This window comes from Haliotis cracherodii, unplaced genomic scaffold (assembly GCF_022045235.1).
Source record: "Haliotis cracherodii isolate W230 unplaced genomic scaffold, xgHalCrac1.p SCAF_5, whole genome shotgun sequence".
NCBI classification, from domain to species: Eukaryota; Metazoa; Mollusca; class Gastropoda; order Lepetellida; family Haliotidae; genus Haliotis; species Haliotis cracherodii.
The window spans coordinates 48,165,417-48,186,496 of record NW_027266308.1 but is presented as its reverse complement, the minus strand read 5'-3'; the positions used below and the strand labels follow the sequence as shown (position 1 = coordinate 48,186,496).

Genomic DNA, 21,080 nt, shown 5'->3' with positions numbered 1-21,080 from the left:
TTGTCACAGTTCATAAAGAGAGAGAGAGAGAGAGAGAGCGAGAGAGAGGGAGAGAGAGAGAGAGGTTTTACGCTGCTATACAGCTATGCGATTGTGTAAATCTCTTTATACCCGGAATCGCCCTGCTTGAGTGAGTGAGTGAGTATGGTTTTACGCCGTTTTTAGCAATATTCCAGCAATATCATCGCGGGGGACGCCAGAAATGGGCTTCACATTATACCCATGTGGGGAATCGAGCCCGGATCTTCGGCGTGAGGAGCGTACGCTTCAACCACTAGGCTACCCGACCGGCCCAGATAGATAGATAGATAGATAGATAGATAGATAGATAGATAGATAGATAGATAGATAGATAGATAGATAGATAGATAGATAGATAGATAGATAGGTAGATAGATAGATAGATCTAATCTTAACGAAAGCTTCAATAAATAATATAAAACTGGCATCAACTATAATTAATCAAAGTTTATATGATAATACAATTGATGTCTTCTAGTCATTTCATTTCTCGTCACTTAAGTTATCATCATGTACGATTGTCTCAACATTCCTGTCAGTAGATCGTCCCCCTGCCACACAGCATTTCGTCGAGTGGTGGAACGTTGCTCAAACTAACACGTCGTTTTTCAATGCTAGGCCTTCAGGTGATCCCATGAACAGTTCCATCATAAAGAGCTCAACACCACCATGTGTACATGCCTGATCAGCATCTTCCTCAACTTCGACATCGGTATTATTAGTTCCAATAACATCTTTATCAGCACGGACATCCCCAACAACCTCACCACCATCTGCAACATCATCGGCAGCATCAAGAAGATCGTATGTTTTTATCTCCCGACCAACACTAGGCAACCGTGGGAAAGTTCAACAATACATTATCCTCGGAAGTCTTGTGGGAGCTCACTAATCTATAACTCTTTGTTCTATATTTGTTTAGTACTAGTCGACTTTGTTCCCGGAACTGGTCACACACACGACGAGATGGTTAATAACGCATTGGGGAATTTTGTAGTAAAAGATAACACTAATTTCAAGAGCATGTTAAACTCATTTGTTGTAACCACACAAATATCAATGACTGGTGATACTGCATGTCTAAGTAAGACTGTCGTTGGTGTATGAGTATGATTTTGCACCTGTAGTCTTAATTATTAAAACGCCAAAAATATGTTTTTAAAGGTCTTGGGTATGTGTGATTAGGTGCCATTTTACGTTAAGAATGTAAGAACATGTCTTAAATTCAATCAATATGTTTTGGTGAACCCATTCAGTTATGCCATGTATGAGATGGGAACGGGGCCGACAGTTTTAAAGGTATATAAAACCCAAATATCTTCACCAAACCTCTCTCGTTATTTTACCATCCAATCTTTTAAACTAGATGAACACATCTCTCTTCACATCCTTATCTCTACCCTCATCCCCAATCATCCCCTATAGCAATCACCCATCACAATCACACTGTCATCAAGCTAATCCTCCATACTCCACCTCCACCCCCCACCTCCACCCCATCTCCATCCTCATCATCTACCTCTAGCATCAAACCCCATCCCCCACACCCCACACCCACACCCCATCCTCCATCCCCATCCACCAACCTCCACATCCTCCCTCCACCTCAATCATCCTCCATCCTCCACATCCTCCCACATACTCAATCACCCATCCTCCACATCCTCCCTCCACCTCCATCCTCCCTGCATCCTCCCTGCATCCTCCGTCTTCCATCCCCCACATTCCCCATCCTCCATCCCCCACATATCCTCCCTGCATCCTCCACCATCCATCCTTCACCCTCCATCCATCCTCCATCCATCCTCCATCTTCCACATCCTCCCACATCCTCCATCCTCCACATCCCCCTTCCTCCACATCCTCCCTCTACATCCTCCCTCCATCATCCATCCTCCACATCTTCCCACATCCTCCGATCCTCCACATCCTCCCTCCACCACCATTCCCCACATCCTCCATCCTCATCATCCTCCATCTCCCGTAATCAACATCCTCCATCCATCCCCCATCCTCCACATCTTACCACACCCTCCATCTTCCACATCATCCCTTCATACCCCATCTTCTATCCCCCATCCACCACATCCTCTCTCCATCCCCCACATCCTTCACATCCTCCCTCCATCCTCCACATCCTCACTCCTCCACATCTTCCCTTCTCCACATCCTCCCTTCTTCCTCCATTCTCCATCCCCCACATCCTCCATCCTCCACATCCTCCATCCCCCCTCCCTCCATCCTCCATCCTCCATCCTTCACATCTTCCATCCCCCACATCCTCCATCCTCCATATCCTCCCTCCATCCTCCATCCTTCACATCTTCAATCCTCCACATCCTCCATCCTCCCTCCATCCTCCACATCTTCAATCCTCCACATCCTCCATATCCTCCCTCCATCCTCCACATCTTCAATCCTCCACATCCTCCATCCTCCCTCCACCCTCCATCCTCCATCTTCAATCCTCCACATCCTCCTCCCTCCATCCTCCATCCTCCATCCTCCATCCTCCACATCCTCCATCCTCCACATTCTCCATCCTCCACATCTTCCATCATCCCTCCATTCTACACATCCTCCCTCCTCCACACCCTCCCCCATCCTCCATCCTCCACATCCTCCTTCCACCCCCCACCCTCCCTCAATCCTTCATCCTCCCTCCACCTCATCCCCATTCTCCATCCCCCATCCTTCATTCTCCTCTCCCCATCCTCCATCCTCCCTCCATCCTCCACATCCCCCTCCTCCCTCCACCCCCCACCCTCCCCATCCTCCATCCTCCACATCCTCCATCCTTCACATCTTCCATCCTCCACATCCTCCATCCTCCCTCCACCCCCATCCTCCATCCTCCACATCCTCCATCCTCCACATCCTCCATCCTCCATCCTCCATCCTTCACATCTTCCATCCTCCACATCCTCCATCCTCCCTCCACCCCCATCCTCCATCCTCCACATCCTCCATCCTCCCCATCCTCCATCCTCCACATCCTCCATCCTTCACATCTTCCATCCTCCACATCCTCCATCCTCCCTCCACCCCCATCCTCCATCCTCCACATCCTCCATCCTTCACATCTTCCATCCTCCACATCCTCCATCCTCCCTCCACCCCCATCCTCCATCCTCCACATCCTCCATCCTCCACATCCTCCATCCTCCATCCTCCATCCTTCACATCCTCCATCCTCCATCCTCCACATCTTCCACCCTCCACATCCTCCATCCTCCCTCCACCCCCATCCTCCATCCTCCACATCCTCCATCCTCCACATCCTCCATCCTCCATCCTCCCCATCCTCCATCCTCCACATCCTCCATCCTTCACATCTTCCATCCTCCACATCCTCCATCCTCCCTCCATCATCCATCCTCCATCCTCCACATCCTCCATCCTTCACATCTTCCATCCTCCACATCCTCCATCCTCCCTCCATCCTCCACCCTCCACATCCTCCATCCTCCCTCCACCCCCATCCTCCATCCTCCACATCCTCCATCCTTCACATCTTCCACCCTCCACATCCTCCATCCTTCACATCTTTCATCCTCCACATCCTCCATCCTCCCTCCATCCTCCACATCCCCCTCCTCCCTCCACCCCCCATCCTCCCCATCCTCCATCCTCCACATCCTCCATCCTTCACATCTTCCACCCTCCACATCCTCCATCCTCCCTCCATCCTCCATCCTTCACATCCTCCATCCTTCACATCCTCCATCCTCCCTCCACCCCCATCCTCCATCCTTCACATCTTCCATCCTTCACATCTTCCACCCTCCACATCCTCCATCCTCCCTCCATCCTCCATCCTTCACATCCTCCATCCTTCACATCTTCCACCCTCCACATCCTCCATCCTCCCTCCATCCTCCATCCTCCACATCCTCCATCCTCCCTCCATCCTCCACATCCCCCTCCTCACTCCACCCCCATCCTCCCCATCCTCCCCATCCTCCATCCTCCACATCCTCCATCCTTCACATCTTCCATCCTCCACATCCTCCATCCTCCCTCCACCCCCATCCTCCATCCTTCACATCCTCCATCCTCCACATCCTCGATCCTCCACATCTTCCATCCTTCACATCCTCCATCCTCCATCCTCCACATCCTCCATCCTTCACATCTTCCATCCTCCACATCCTCCATCCTCCCTCCACCCCCATCCTCCATCCTTCACATCCTCCATCCTCCACATCCTCCATCCTCCATCCTCCCTCCACCCCCATCCTCCATCCTCCACATCCTCCATCCTTCACATCTTCCACCCTCCACATCCTCCATCCTCCCTCCATCCTCCACATCCCCCTCCTCCCTCCACCCCCCATCCTCCATCCTCCACATCCTCCATCCTTCACATCTTCCATCCTCCACATCTGTAATGCGCCCCAGAGAGATAAAGCCTATCTCAACATGGCCCTAATTTCATCAGAAAGATCTCAAACATCTTCAATCACGGCGAAATATTGCATATTACTCATCCTTTGAAATAGGCATAAAACCTACATGTTTGACACCGATGACACATCCAATCAAACTGCAATACAATACTGTCATATCGAAACGCACGTCCTTGAAAAGGCAGCCAAAAGCAATATGTAATCATATATATCTCCAAAGGGTAGAGTATTAATGTCACAGAATACCTCGCAGAAACCATGTTCCCTCGCAGACATTTGTAGGGCGCATAGCACTGACATAGTTCTGCTTGCCGGTGTCCTGGTATAAACTCTAGCCCGTACAAATTCTCCCCCCGGAGATTTTATACCGGTACAGATTCTCCCCCGGATATATTTCGCACCCCCTCAGTATAAAGTCTCCCCCTGATTATTCGCTTTGTTGCAATGTCTTTAAGTTCTATATTCTTTAAATAGTTAACTTTAATGTAAGGTGGGTTACTTTAAAAAAAATTATTATGAAATATGGTCATAATGAATTGATATTTCAGCATATTTTATTTGGTAACTGTACCTTCCATCCTCATAATCATGCCAAATAAATTTGAATGAAATGACTTAATGTAACAAATGCATGTACGTTTACTGTTGTAACTGAATTCAGAAAGCTTATTAATCCTCGTAAACATTCGGTTTTAACACTAACTACGTCAAAACTGTCAACATATCCAGCCTCCAGCTCAGGCTGTCCGTTATACTCTGATTTTAGATCTAAAATATATTCCTTAATACACGCTACGATTTGAAAATGGTATCAGTGTAATATCAGTGGCTAGAATATCATGGTGCAACCAGGTTTCTGTTAAACATACAACATCATAACTATCTAATTCAGCACTGATTCAATCTACTTGGTCTTTAAGACTGCGTACGTTTAGATGTATAATCTTTACATCTGGACTATGCAAAGGTCCTGGATTCGGATGGATATCACCGCAGCAGAAGAGAAAAAGTAAAACTAATAATGATAATCGGAAATTATTAAGCAAAGTAACCCAAAATATAGAGAAATGTGTATCATCTTAGATTCAAAAACAGAAGGTCGTCGGAACTGTACCGGTATAAATTCGCCGGGGGGGGGGGGGGGGGGGGATTTTATTCTGGGGGCGAATATATTTCGTGACACCGGCCATTAACTAACCCAGATACTACTTGAAGACGGTCCAACGTCAGCATTTATATTTTTGTCACATTTATAAATATATTTCATAAATGAAAAATTCCTTTATTGATCTAAAGCATTGTATGACGTCAAAGGTAAAGATCATTTCTTCCAATGACGCGTATGGTGCTAAGTTTGGACGAGTAGAACGGTAGACTGTGTTTATAGGGGTTTTGGTTATATTTAGATTATTGCTAATCCTATACGTTCCATCATTTTCGGCATATTGCTGCAAGATTCTTAAAACAGCGTAGAACCAAATTCACTCACCCATCTAATTGGATTGATCTTGTGGTCATTATGACTATTGCGTACTCACCTACGAATCTAACGCCCAACAAAGGGGCCTCTAAAAGTGTTGTCATCTCTGACCAGGTTCTTGATATGCATCAGAAGCTTGTTTTTCAAAGAAACACACGGCATCTGGATGTCAGCCTCTGTATACACTATCCACAACGTTTCCACCCATTCACCCAGCAGTGTATGGGTAGCTTGTAGGATTAAATGGGTGTATGTTAACCTTCTTGCGCCTCACGGGCAGCTTGGATGTGTATACTCCCCAGGGAGATGAGAATGAAGATGGATTGCACACTGATCAATTGACGGAGTAATAATTCTCTGTGCGCTTTGCGGATGACATCCAGGATGGAAAAAAGCCCATACAAATGGACACAAAATGTTAAGCATGACGAGATGGGATTCAATTAAATTCAATGGTTTATTGTGCGAAAGGCTATCGGCCCAAGCACAAGCGGATTACACACACATACAGTAATATTAACACAAATTGTAGTACATGGAGCATCAAGACAACAACAAACAGCGTAACATAAAAGCTTTACATATGTATAAAGATACTTGTATTAGTAAGAGATATGTTTTCCTTTCTTATGCATAAATATTATAACTTTTATATTGTTATATACAGGAAAAAGGGAAGGAGGAAAAAATTGAATGTGTAAAGAAAAACCTATTCCAGAGTTGGACAGTGAAAAAAATATAGATTCGCCTTTCCCATTGATTTCTCTAGAAAGAGCAAGAAGAGGACACCCTTTGAAAATGCAGCACCATTACGTCATCAGTACGTCACTGATGACGATTCATATTCGTCTGGGCATATTCTGATTAAGTTAGCCAGTTGGGTTGTCGCTTTTACCGATTTTACAACCATATCACGGCAAGGGATACACCTTTTACCCATGTTGGGAATCGAACCCGGATCTTCATCATGATAATCATCATGACAACACTCGGCTGTTCCGCCGCCTGAACTATTCTGCTTTGACACAGCCATGGTCTTGAACCAGAATATTATAACCTTAATCACTTTCACAAATACGGTACAACAACGATTGTCAAAAATTCTTAATCATTACATGTCCCTTGAGCACACCAGAAACCTTTGGTTGTGGGTTCGAATCCCGGTTCTCCCTGATTATGTTTCTAGGTTTGTCAGCACCATAGCCATACTCATGGGTTTCGCCAAAGAGGTAAACATTTGAGACCTGCATCACTTCGGGCTTTCCTACCACATTAAGCTGACACGCCGTGATATCACTGGAATATTGTCAAAAGCGGTGTTAAACCCAACACACTTTAACGTTACTCTGTGCAATAACCAAAATATACTCAGTACGCAATTTATTTCTCTCCCGAAGACAAAAACGACGCATACGTGACGAAGTCAACGCTCACGTCACCGCCGAGCTTAGTCGAGAACGATGGAATTAAGCATATGATCGGGGTGCACCAGTTGCACTGTTAAATGTTTTGCCGATCATGTTTGCAGGCCATAATGAGATTTAGCTGTGCAGATCAATATTGATGTCATTAAGCGTCCTCGGGAGACCCTGCATGCTATTCAACTCGAAGGCAGTTGTGTGCGCCGAAATGGGGTAATATATGTCTGTCAATATTATGATGGACGGCAATGTAGATCAAATTACGTGATATTGTTTTGATGACTATATTAAGTTAGCGGGGCGTTTACGATTTACAGTTATGCCTCATTCCCGATCGCCTGTGCAAGGATGAAATGGGAAAGTGATGCTTGGTATGAATCACTAGTTGATTGGATTATTTTCTATTCAATTTTGGTTGCTATTTATGTAAGTAAAATATATTAAGGATCGATCTGGCAACGGCTGGCGTTGTTAGAAGGGAGATCACTTTATGACACATTGATCTTAGCGTGTGACACTTTTCGGATCATGGAAAGTAGTGTAAATTATGGTGATTTGTGATAAAAGAATTTAATATAAATGTAAGTTATTAATATATTTTAGATGTAATAAAATTGTCTTTCCGGAAGAGACGAAAACATATCCCTCTCGAGTCTCGAGTGACTCACCCAACCCCTGCCCCGATTATATACAAAATGATTTTATTTTAAAGTGGTGGTCGATGATGCCATGCGTGGCTGTATGCTACCTGGCTGGTATAGTATACAATCGTACCCCAACGGTTCGGAGATCAAACACAGACAGTCGGATTTTTTTCATTTTATTACCCAAGATACCAAGCACCTGAAACTTTTATCTTTTGAAAAAATCTTGAACGTTCTGGTGAATGTGCAGCTTCACGGGCAATAAACCCAGATAATGATGATGGTATATATCGGTGTCAGGCAATTCTCTCATTTTGTAAATGACCGCATTTCATCATTGCCCGGAGTCGTGCTCTGGAGCCGCAGCTGACGTCATTGCAGGCGTGTAGTAGGTTCTTTGCCCTAAAAACCTATGTGAAATCGTCGCTTCAAGGTTCGAGAAACACTGACCCCTTAGATTAAGAAATAAGATCTATTATTATCGTCATCAGAAAATTATAGTCTCCCTAACAGAATGCCCTAAGGGTTGCCCTCCGTAAATATTGCTGTCCTAACACGCAATGGAAACATTTGCAGTTTATGTAAATATTTTGTCTCTTATTTAGTTCCAATAAAAACCCTAATATGTGACACAGCCGTTTGTCTTCTAATGTAGTACATTGCTTTGTCTCGGTACCTTACACGGAATATGGATCTGTCACCTTATGTAGTACATTGCTTTGTCACTATGTATAGTACATGGATCTGTCACCATATATAGTACATGGATCTGTCACCTTATGTAGTACATTGCTTTGTCACTATGTATAGTACATGGATCTGTCACCTTACACGGAACATGGATCTGTCACCTTATGTAGTACATTCCTTTGTCACCTTACACGGAACATGGATCTGTCACCTTATGGATACATGGATCTGTCACCCCGTGTAGTACATTGCTTTGTCACCATGTATAGTATTTGGATCTGTCACCTTATTGGATACATGGAACCATCACCTTACACGGAACATGGATCTGTTACCTTATGTAGTACATTCCTTTGTCACCATATATAGTACATGGATCTGTCACCTTATGTAGTACATTCCTTTGTCACCATATATAGTACATGGATCTGTCACCTTATGTAGTACATTGCTTTGTCACCATATATAGTACATGGATCTGTCACCTTATGTAGTACATTCCTTTGTCACCATATATAGTACATGGATCTGTCACCTTATGTAGTACATTCCTTTGTCACCATATATAGTACATGGATCTGTCACCTTATGTAGTACATTGCTTTGTCACCATATATAGTACATGGATCTGTCACCTTATGGGATACATGGATCCATCACCTTATGCTATACATGGATCCATCACCTTATGCTATACATGGATCCATCACCTTATGTCACCTTGTGTGTCTGCTACACGGTGTATCATCATGGTGCACAGATTTGGCGTCTTTTTATGTGGTACATGAATGTGTCTTCTTCTTGTGTGGTACACGAACTCGCCTTCATGACACACACATATTTGTATTCCTCTATAGTTAGTTTTAAATGGATTTGTCACCATTTTACAATGTACATGAGCTCACTGGAAGCCCTGTCGCCTAAGGTACCACAAATATACTGTGCAGAGTTGTGCTCCTTAGTACTGACAGAATGCTATGACAGTGGGTTCGAATCCCAGAATCGCCGGGAGGATGTTTCTAGGTTTCCTCCACACCCATACCCAGCATGTGGGTTACATCTAAGTCGTAAGTGTTTAAAACCAACATCAAGCTGACGCCCTGTGATATATTTGAATACTGTTCAAATTGGCGTTACACCAAACTCACTCACTACATCCGGGTTGCTGTAAGGAAAAAACAACAAGGAAAAAACCCAGCTTCAGAAACACAGAGCACTCCAGTACATGACAGATAATCGATGCTAACTGTGTCACCGTGTTATTGACTGTTCAGTACACAAGAGACGCCAAGTCAAGCTGTTTATCTAATATCAATATTGATGACAGTGAAATTTTAAACAATTTATTTCCTGTTATCAAACGTTCTTATATCGGGTGTTAATATATGTGACTTAACAGCCTATGAAGGTCAGGTGTACACTGCTCATATAGAAAGAAACAGTTACGTTTGCAAACTTATTGTGTTTTAATTAATAGATGTTCCTTATTATCAGCATATAGAATTCACCAATCCATGCTTAAATCAAAAGAACATGTTTGCAAACGAACTATGTTTCACTTTACCTTTTTCTCATTTTTATCAATATATAAATGTCAGAAATGCATTATCAGCGGGTTTTTTATCTAAATATCCCTATAACGCCATCTTAGGATTAATCTTGTTTTCTGAAACAAACCTCAGCCTGACATACATTTAAAATCACCTCACGTGAAGGTATGACGTCAATGTTTGGAGGAAACATGAGACAGTAATAAGCTCGGATAGCTCACACTGATATGACTAATAACAGGTAAAAAAATAACGACCTATGCATACAATTTGTTAAAGTTATACATCCAAACATCTGATACCAGCTGGCTTGCATAACGACCAGCGGAGACGACAATCTACACAAGGACTACATCGACAGGTCCGAATGCTCGCACGGAATTGATCGAGCGGTGCTGAGTCATCACAACAGATATATCAACATGCGTTATTTAGCATATTTCAATCGGTGGTGCCTCACTTCCTGCCGTGTGACAACCACATGCATTAGTCCATCGAGGCTGGGGGTTTCCAAGGCGAAGTACTGACCAGGCTGTATATTGACCACAAGTGGTCATCTACCCTGGACCTAATTACCAGCAACCTTGTATACTGACCGCAGATTGTACTAACTTGAGCCGAAGTACAGGGAAGGAAATCAATATTCTTGTAGCTTAATGAACGACTGGAGAACAAGCGTTTCTACGAAAACCAGCAACCAAAACAGTAACTGCACCGAGGTTAGCTTCTGCGAGCGTGGTTTAGAATCCTGCAAAGTCTTTATCAGTTGTAATACAAACAGGTGTCTTGTTGATGCACATTGATTGCATATATTGCATTGCATTCTGTGCAAGTAAGCTTTTTAGGTCGATAGTAACGTCAAAGATGTGCCATGCAAGTCATACAGAGTCTTAATTGTCTAAATAGGTCTGGCCATGCACTATATGCACATTACATTCACACGGATATAATATAATCTAGAGGCCACTTGCTGTCACCATGTAGTTTCTGGACGAGCATGCATACTACTTCGTTCCATGTATTGAATAATTTAGACCACGTATCAAATACCATCCAACTGCACATTTCGACGAGTCAGCAAAATTGACATTCCAGTAATTTGCAATTATAGAAAGATACGGGCGTCATGCAAGTGTGCCTGCTCATTTGTTAACTGTACAAAATAATATCGATTACTGATTGATTGCTATTGACATACATCTTAAATGAGGCCAAATGTATTGATTGTTCATGCCGTGTTTACCAAACTTGTGCATGCTTTATTAGAATGTGTGCATGATTTGGTCTTAATAATAAACCGTCACCTCAATTGTAACTCAACCGAAAACTCCACACAGGGTTAGTACTAAGCGGTACGCAATGATTCAATGTATTGATCAAATGGCCTAATAATCGCCGTTGTGTCATACGTAAATCCATGCTTAACTCAAAGAATAATCAGTATCAGTGCCTCTTGTGTCTGTGATTCCAATCATCTGAGGGGTTTGAATAACGAAACCTATAATACATAACTTGGACGAGGAAGTGTTATGATGTTATAAAGACCTATGTGAAGGTCACTAGAAAGGTGAAGGTCGCAGATGTATGAGTCAGACTCTACTTCGAGCTACATAGGCAGACTGCGGTATAGACCCATAGTGACTATTGATCAACTGGCTATGTACTATTACTACAGGCGGAAAAGGCCGAGGGTTGTTGCAACGAGTATGCCACATATAAGGACTGTAAGGGGCATTTGCCGGAGAGCCATGCTTGTGTAATGAACACAGTTATTTTGATTCTGTTATTCGATGATAACACGAACATATATGTTTAAGAATAACATAAATATCTCGTTGGCGTGTCGTTGTTCCGTCGGGGCTATGGAATATTAATTTGAATGATTGTTTGAGACGTGTACTGAGAGGTTGATTTGGTAATTCTTGGGTCGTAAATGACACATACAGTCAGATCCTGTTATTCGTCAAGAGCATGTTTTTGACGTTTTTTATGTCCTAATGTTTGATACTTTCGAGCAATATAGAACATATGCCTCCCTTGTGATGAAAGGGCGTGGTTTGATTAATATGGAGGCTCTTCATGATAGAATTGTTTTGTGCACTTTTGCACACATTTAATTGTCTGATGATCCTCTTGTGAAGCATGTCAAGACTCATGATGAAAACAAGGTATTCCACAGTTTTCTAAAACGAGTCAAGGATGTGGGACATAATCTCAATGTCAGTGTTAATTATGTTGATGGTTCTGTACTGCTGGGCGGTACAGAAATGAGTGTCAACCTAGCGAAGTGCCATATCAAATCGGCCCAGACTCAGTTTTTCAAGGAGAGGCTATCTGAACGACCACTGCATCGAGTTTATGTGCAGTGTGTTGAGAAGATCAGCAACCCTGCAGAGTCCTTCGCTTGGATGAGGTCGGCTGGCCTGAAAAGTGAAACAGAAGGCTTTCTGTTTGCTGCTCAGGACCAGTCACTTCCCACTCGAAACCGTCAATGTGTGATTTTGCATCAAAATGTAAATGTGAAATGAATTTAATGAGACTGTCCAACACATTGTCAGGGGATGCCCAGCTTTGGCATAAAAACAGTATCTTAAGCGACATGATGGAGTGTCTCCGCAATGCTTGTGGTTTTGACACAGAGGTCCATCCATGGTACGACCCAGAATATGAAGAAGGCGTCATGGAAAATGATAAATACAAAATTCTTTACGAAACGAAACGTTCATGCTTCCATAGGATTCATATTGTCCTTGAAACGTTCATGCTTTCATGGTGTTAATGTTGTCCTTGAAACGATCATGCTTTCATAGAATGTTGTCCATGAAACGTTGATACCCGATGCAATTCCCAATTTTGACTTTTGTTCCCGTGTTTTTCCAGTCGAACCAGTGACTTGCCTTTGCTTGCGTTTGTGACGGGTGCCGCCGATGTGACAGGATACGCTCACCTTTTCGCGAAAAGCTTGTTTCATCACAGTTTGATAGTGATTCACAAACACATGCTCCTGATATATACGGAATCGTACAATCGAGATTTCTGAATATGGAAACGGTTTTGTGGCTTTTATTTATTTATATTCACCTGTAAAATGTTGAGCACAATGCCTTTCTTATTTGTATATATCCAGAACTTCCATGACATTGTTTGTTTGTTTGTTGTTTAACGCCGCACTCAGCAATATTCCAGCTATTTGACGGCGGTCTGTAAATAATCGAGTCTGGACCAGACAATCCAGTGATTGATGTCATGAACATCGACAAGCAAAGTCGCCATTTACGGCAAGCATGGGTTGCTGAAGGCCTCTTCTCTACCCGGATCTCAATGACTTTGAACTCATGTGGATAAATGTGTAAGCTACAACCCATACCTGATGAAAAGCTGGTATAATACATCCGTGTGTGTTCTCCAGATGGTCGCAAGTACTGAATCATATCACATGATGCAAAGATTCAGAAGATGCAGCTGAAAGGGTAGTCAAGTAACTGTTGCCGTTGAGCAGTCACAAAACCAGTCATAAAGTCATCCATCCATTTGGATTTGTGTATTTCAATAAGCGTATGTCACTTTGTAAACAAAAACAAGATTTAATGTTTCTTCAGGTAATTAATACAGAATACAATTTAATTAACGGCTACTTTGTATGGAAATATTTAGCAATCGATAGCAGGGATTAGTATTACTAATATTATTGTATTTATGTTTGCTTTCAGAAAATACATTTCTTTTTGGTTTGGGAATCGATATTCGGGAATCCAATTATTCATAGATTATTTTGTTTGTCTCTCCAACAGCTTAATCCTCAACAGCCCAGATCCCGTCAATACGGAACACCCATCTTCCGGGTAATTACTGCTGACAACGTATGTGTATAGCTAACAGGACATTACTTCTTATCAATGCTTCGTTCATCTAGAAGTACGTTTTCCGGACTATTTCGTCGAGAGCAGTATCGTATGGATTAACGGGGTTCACTGTCATAGGGATGTTGAACCGTTATATTAACGCGGTTCCAACTGACGGCCGTTAGTTGATGAAGTTTAAATGTACTTAATATCTGAGTAGTCATGAACATTCCGTCATATTTTTAACCAGTCAAAACTCGTTTTATAACGTCCAAAGTTAAAATGTCAGATATGACCACCTACTAATGATTCATGTACTGTGACATTTGAGATAACAATTTGACATTTTGTTGCATAATTATTATGTGGGAGGTATATTCTATTAATATCACCCATCTCTTTTAACGTGGACATGGAGGTCCATCTCATCTCAACACACCAACAGGGTCAAAGGTCACGACAGGGGGCCAGGTGTTTGTAGTAATTTTAACAGTAAACGCAAACCCGAAACACAGCTGTCGAAATCAATTTAAAACATGTGCCCAACAGCTGCGGATATACCGATGACGAATCACATGTACGACTGTATGGTCGCATCTGCTGATGAAACGCTGCTTATCATTTAAACAATGAACCTCTTGATATACGGCTATGTAAAGCAATGCGGAAAATGTTATTATCGTTTTTTTCATTTCATTGTCACAAAACTTGTGATGATAAGTGGTACAATGTTAAATATGATTCCATTGTACGTGGTGCAAGACCAAGAAACCTTCATAATAATGGCTTCAAATGCATGTAAAATCACCTTTTAGAAGTTTGTTCCTTGAGCGAATATGTAAGCACTTTATTTTTAAATAGAAAAACACTTCCATGACCATAAGAAATTTCCATCGTACAATTCCAACTATTTCATGAGAATGTGTTTATGAATCACAATCAAATAGTGATGACAGCAGTTGGTCGCGAAATAGGTAAGTATGTCCCTACCCACCAGTGGCATCCGTCAAAAACACATGCAAAGGCAAGTCAAGTTTTCACCTGACAAAACACGAGAACATTTAAGTCGAGACATGTCTGCTAAAAGCATATTTCATTGCACGATTCCGACTATATCATAATTTATGTTTATGTATCATTCATGCCAAGTATATATATCATAAGGGTTTGTTCAAGGAAAAAGGGAACATGAAAAAAAATTGTTTTTAACATATACAAACAACTTGAATATTTAACAGACAACACATAAATTGCGGTATTTATCTTATTTATTTATCAGCCACGATCATCTAAGCTGTTTTTGTTTTAGCAAATTTGTCACTTATCTTACTCAACTCATCGCGATAAATCATCGCGTTATATCGAGGTTATGCCGTATATCCGAAATCAATAGGGTTAACTAGTGGAACTAACAAGCTTGAACACATACTGCAACATATGGCGTGAATATCTCATGCAGCACGTGCATTGAATCTATATACGCGATATGACTAATATCAACTCGTATTTCTCTTCATGCAAGTCGTGTTTCGGCACATGATATTAACAAGCCATGGCGCAGCTGTACCGGTAATCGATGTGTATAGTGGTTTTACTACACGGGTGGCGTACTCAGCTATTCGAATAAAACATCTTGGTCTTGACATGATCTATAAAGGCAAAATATGTTCAATTGTTGGTTTTGAATTAAATTCAAGAAAAGTTTAACCAAGGCCAGCGGTTGCTTGGGACGGAACATTCCCTTAACAGGTGAAACAGATGGCTTGAGCATCGCAAGCCATGAACGAATAAATTCAACAGATTTTTCCAATAAATGGTGACTCACGTCTTGAGCCGTTTTCCGTTCACTGTGCTATGCTTGTATATGGTTTAGAGTTTCCGTTGGTCATGTATACTCAGTCCGTTAAAAACGCCGCCATTTTGCTTATTTACTAAATACTGTTTTTTCGTGTTATTGTTGTACTTTGCGATGTGCATATTCCCCACGCGAGGCTAAAAACGCATGATGTAGATCTTGCAAATATAGTTAGGTATGCAGTTGAATAATCGCTGAAATTGATAACCTACAATATTGTGTATCTGAATCAGATGTAACTTTTTGTGAAATGTTCCTATCCAATAAGCAACCTTACAAACGCTGTGCCACTGGTTATATATTACTATTGTTGTGTTTTGTATTTTAATTTTCGTTGAAATTAATAGATTTACAACTTGATTTAAATGTCCAGTTTTAATGTGACAATGAGATCTAAGAAGCAGGGCTCATTCAGACGAGAGTCGGGAAAATGGCGGTCCTAGTCAATTTAAATCAAGTAACTAAAACCCATCTTTATAATCTCAAACCGAATTTGTATTATGCATATCAATATTTGAATAACTAATTATTCTAATTACACAATAAAAATGTTTAATTATCAAACAAAACACTAAATATGACGAAAAGTAACAGACAGAATTGGCCCTAGACTTTCAAGGTTAGTCAACGGTATTAACCTCTTGCAGCTAATCCGAATTAACATTAAAAGGCACTACAGGACAGCGAGTACATACTAAACGTCTCATCGGCAATATTTCGCATGTCACTACGAAGAAATGTGTGTAATACAGTCATACACATATCCAACATATTTCTCACGTTAGTTCAAAACACAGCACGGGGCTGAGGTAAAATACTCGTAGTGATAATACGCATGTGTGTGGAATTGTAATTATGTCGGTGGCTTCGCGTAAATTCCATCTACGATGACGACAGACCCATCGTGCATTGGTTGTACTCGGCAAACAGAATACTCTGCAGCATCACGTAACAATGATCTCGTCTTAGGCGTGAGGTAATCATATCCATTTTTGCTAAGCTACGTGTCTAACGAGCCGTTATTCTTGCAAAGGGTCGACAAGTGCTTGTCTGTGTCACTTCGGGTGTTTCCGTGGTTTGGGCAGAAATAAACGACTGTCTGTTTGAAGACAGCGAGTTCTATACATGTCGTATATCTCAGTCAGAATATTTCGTGTGTGTCCGTTGCGACGGAAATTGACGATGTTTTCCGAAAGCTCTTTTTTTCCGACGTTGTGCATTTATGTCTCATTGTACGAACATCTCCGGCCCGCTGTTTATGCATTCACACATTGGTGCCATTCAGAGACGTCTTCCTTGTATATTTCTGTCACTCAAACAACATATGCCGTATCATGCTTAGAGAATTCCGTCTATCTGACTCCTGCTTACTGTACTATATTGCCCCTTATGTCCGTGCGGGAAAATATTACGTCACCAAATTTCAGAAAAAGGAAAAAGTTATGTAAAATAACATGGGTTATATATTTCATTATTAATTTAGGGAAGACAGAAAAAGTGCGTGTGTTTTAAATAAAGGATGTGAGAAATATTCTTTAATCTATCATCAAGTCGAACCATAAGTAGTTTCTTCCAAAAATGTTTCGACACAAAGCAAGATAATCGCGGTTGGTATGCAACATTTAGACGAGAGGTGTTCAAGAGTAAAACCGTATTTGTAAATAATATTTTCAAAATAATTCATTTCGTTTTTGATTTGATGAGTGAGGGCTTAAACTTGTTCAACGAGAAAGCACGAATTACGTTTAAGACAAATTCTCATTTGTTGACGCCATATTTGTTACCAACCTGATCCCAAAGTGATCTTTGGCCTAAGACCATCATATCTCTCACACTTGAAAACAATACTCGTAGAGCTAATGGTGCTTTGTACAAGTGTGGCCACGGTCGACGAATCTATTTTAACCAATCACAATTCATTTTAACATCAGTTGCGCAAGGATGTTTTATGAATCATAATAATTATAACCATGATCACATCACCATTTTTAAGGGGCATCACTATGAGTATCATTTACGTTTGTTTAATCGTGTATATAAGGCTAGTCATGATTTCATCTCCCTCATCTAACCCACAAATGCTATCTTTTCACGTCATATGTTTGATCATGCACATTTGGATGTTATAGTTTTTCGTTTCAGTGGTAGAATGAAATATTAAATAGGATTATGTTGATCATGTTCCGGTGTAGACAGGCGTTGACGTCATCGCGAATGACGTCATTGCTCAGTGACGTGGTGTGCTGATACATCTGACAATTACCAAGGTTCATTCGCCTTCCCATGGCCTGTGAAAAATATCTGACACTAATATCTTCCTTCCGAGTCTGTGTTCCCACGTATACTCTCACCCATATACTTTTTTACAGTCATGACGAAGCTATGGTTTCAATAGTAAATGACAACGGGTCCAAACAAGCCCCCATGGTTTAATCTGCTCCTGTGTTCCCGGCTGCGAGGCGAGTGGCTGACATTTCAACATGCCGGTGTACATTGCTGCGGTATGACCAGACCTGACCGAGAATTACGCCGGCATTCCCAGCATGCATGTGCGTCTGTTGCATGTGCATTTCATTACAAACGTGTACATTTCACAGACGCGACGAAAGTAAGGAGATCGGCATCTCAAGTCTTTAAGACAGGGACTGGAAGGATACAACATTACGTTGTGTTAATTACATAATAAGCATTAACGCCTTCATTTGTCACAGTGATTCTCAGAAACGTCAACAAAGGTCAAGTGCATTTACAGGCTGGCTTGTCTACTGCATGTTTATCACGGGATAAATGTGCATATGCACCCAGAGGTAAGGTTACGTAACAAAAACAAAACGATCTCCAGCACCAGCTGTTTTAGGAGAACAGTACTAACAAAGACGTTTAAATTGTTGACTAAGATTATTTCATCAAATATTCTGCACAAAAATGCCGACATAAATCTGGACATTGTCTCCATGAAAAAAATACCTGCATTTATTCAAATTCAACCTTTCTTCCAGAATAATTAAAAACATGCAAATTATTGTTATTCATCTTCAGCGAATCGTAAACGAATTTAGGAATTTAAATTATGAAGTATAAAGTCACGACTATGTGTACGACCGAAGAACACTATTTAAGTCGGCGTGGTCGCTTAGGTAGAAATCACGTGACAGCTGCTCCACGGTTCTATGACCATGTTCTGCTTGGGTGTAAATTGTTTGTTGGTTAACGGAGCACTCAGAAATGATTCAGCTGTAGACGGAGGTTTGTAAATGCCTGATTCTGGACCAGACAAACCAGTGATTGACCCCATGACCATCGAACTACCACGTCAGCGAGTCTGACCAGCAGATTCCTTTTACGCAAACATTGGTTGCTGAAGACCAATTCTATCTTCACGGGATGATCTAGACATTGCACTTTATACAATGTGTGAAAGGAAGACTGTTTATCTGTGTATTTCGAGTTATCAGTAACTGCTAAATTTGTATGCATAATGACATTAGAATTTGAGAGATTTCTATCAATTTTGCTGGGAATGACATGTAACCGAGCGTAGTCCCCCTTTAAGCGTGGGTACTGTTCCTGGAGCTGTATGATTCATATGGATTCAAGGCAACAACATTTGGAAGTTTTTCACTGAGGCATGGAAGAACACAAAAAGTTAAGTCTGAATAACTTGAAACGCTCTTCGCATTACAACGAAAATAACTCTGAAAGTATGGCTGTCCTCGTTCCGATTGGAGTAGTGGAGAATGCTTGGCGTTGTTGTGGCTCGCATTCCGGTTATACAGTCTCTTTAGATAAGGAAATTCAATTGTGTACTGGATGCATGATGGAGTGTAATTTGCCTTGAAGTGATGTGAATAACCATTGCACTAAACAGGTCGTGTGTTATATCGGGGGGCGGTATCCCAGTCGGTAACAATATGAATTTTATTATGTATCATTAGTGTTGTCTATCAAATATATTATTTTTCGTACACATTGTTATACCAAGAAAAAATGTTGTCTCATATTTATTGGATCCGTTAGCATCCCAGTTATCATTCTCAACTCCCTGGGGAGTATACAACCCAAGCTGCCTTCCGGGCGCTATAAATCTATATTTATTTTTCTAATCAAAGGGCAAATAGGGCAATATTAACATGAATGCCTATACCAAGTTTGTTTGTTGGTTTTACTTTCATAGAGTGATTGCTTTTGATTTAACAATTATTCTTTTCCTTTTCAAACTCATGTGAAGTAAACACGGGTGGCCTTATTCTGCCTCAAGAGTTAGTAATTTAACAAACTTGCACCGTTTCACAATTTGATTTAACAAACTAGGCGAGATGATGTTTCCACTTTTCTGCTCCTTTGCTTCCATGGAAACAAAACTCCAGTAAGAGTCCACTGAGGCTTGTGTTTGTTTGTTTGCTTGTTTGTTGCAGTATTCCAGCTAAATGACGGCGGTCATAAAATAATCGAGTCTGGACCAGACAATGCAGTGATTTACACCAAGAGCATCGATCTACTGGGATATGATGACATGCATCAACCAAGACAGCGAATCTGACCACCCGATCCCTTTAGTCGCCCCTTACAACAAGTAGTCGCCTCTTATGGCAAGCAAATGTTGCTGAAGACCTATTGTATTCTACCGCGGATCTTCACGACTGAGGCTTGTGAGGATTTGTTCACTTCTATTGTCACTGAATACCTCACACTGCAATCCTTTATTCTGACATACAGGTAGCAATATAACAAACAATTATGCCAAAACCCTTGGGGTTTACTCTTTTTGCAATAACTGCAGCTATCTACGAAAGCAAATTAACGTATATGAGGTCACGTGTAATTTCAGGAGCCACAAAGAATTCCAAAAAGTATCTTTTTGGTTTCGCCGGAATAATAGTAGTTTTGACAGGGATTAAAATTGCCCAATAATTATGGTTTTAAAGCTAATTCCTCTCATTCCTAGTTTCTCTAAAAATTCTTTCGGCGCTGACTGCCATCAAACGCGTGACGATGTCGCACGATGTACATGGCATTGAATGATTCCTTTTTCTTGTTCTTTTTTTCACCATGAACCAAAAATGCAAAGTTTGTATAACATGTATATAATGCACTGTCTGCCATCAGTTACGGGACGACTTCGCAGATGTACATTGCAATGAAATGAACATGACAGCTGAAATGTGCAA

The 21,080-nt window shown here is 41.5% G+C and overlaps 1 protein-coding gene across 1 annotated transcript; it reads right to left on the bottom strand.

Annotated features, from left to right (window-relative positions):
* Window positions 1-2,716: 2,716 nt before the first annotated feature.
* Window positions 2,717-3,526, bottom strand: LOC139443720 (uncharacterized). Its single transcript, XM_071224652.1, has one exon. It carries the CDS (start codon window positions 3,524-3,526, stop codon window positions 2,717-2,719), a length of 810 nt encoding a protein of 269 aa, XP_071080753.1.
* Window positions 3,527-21,080: the final 17,554 nt, after the last annotated feature.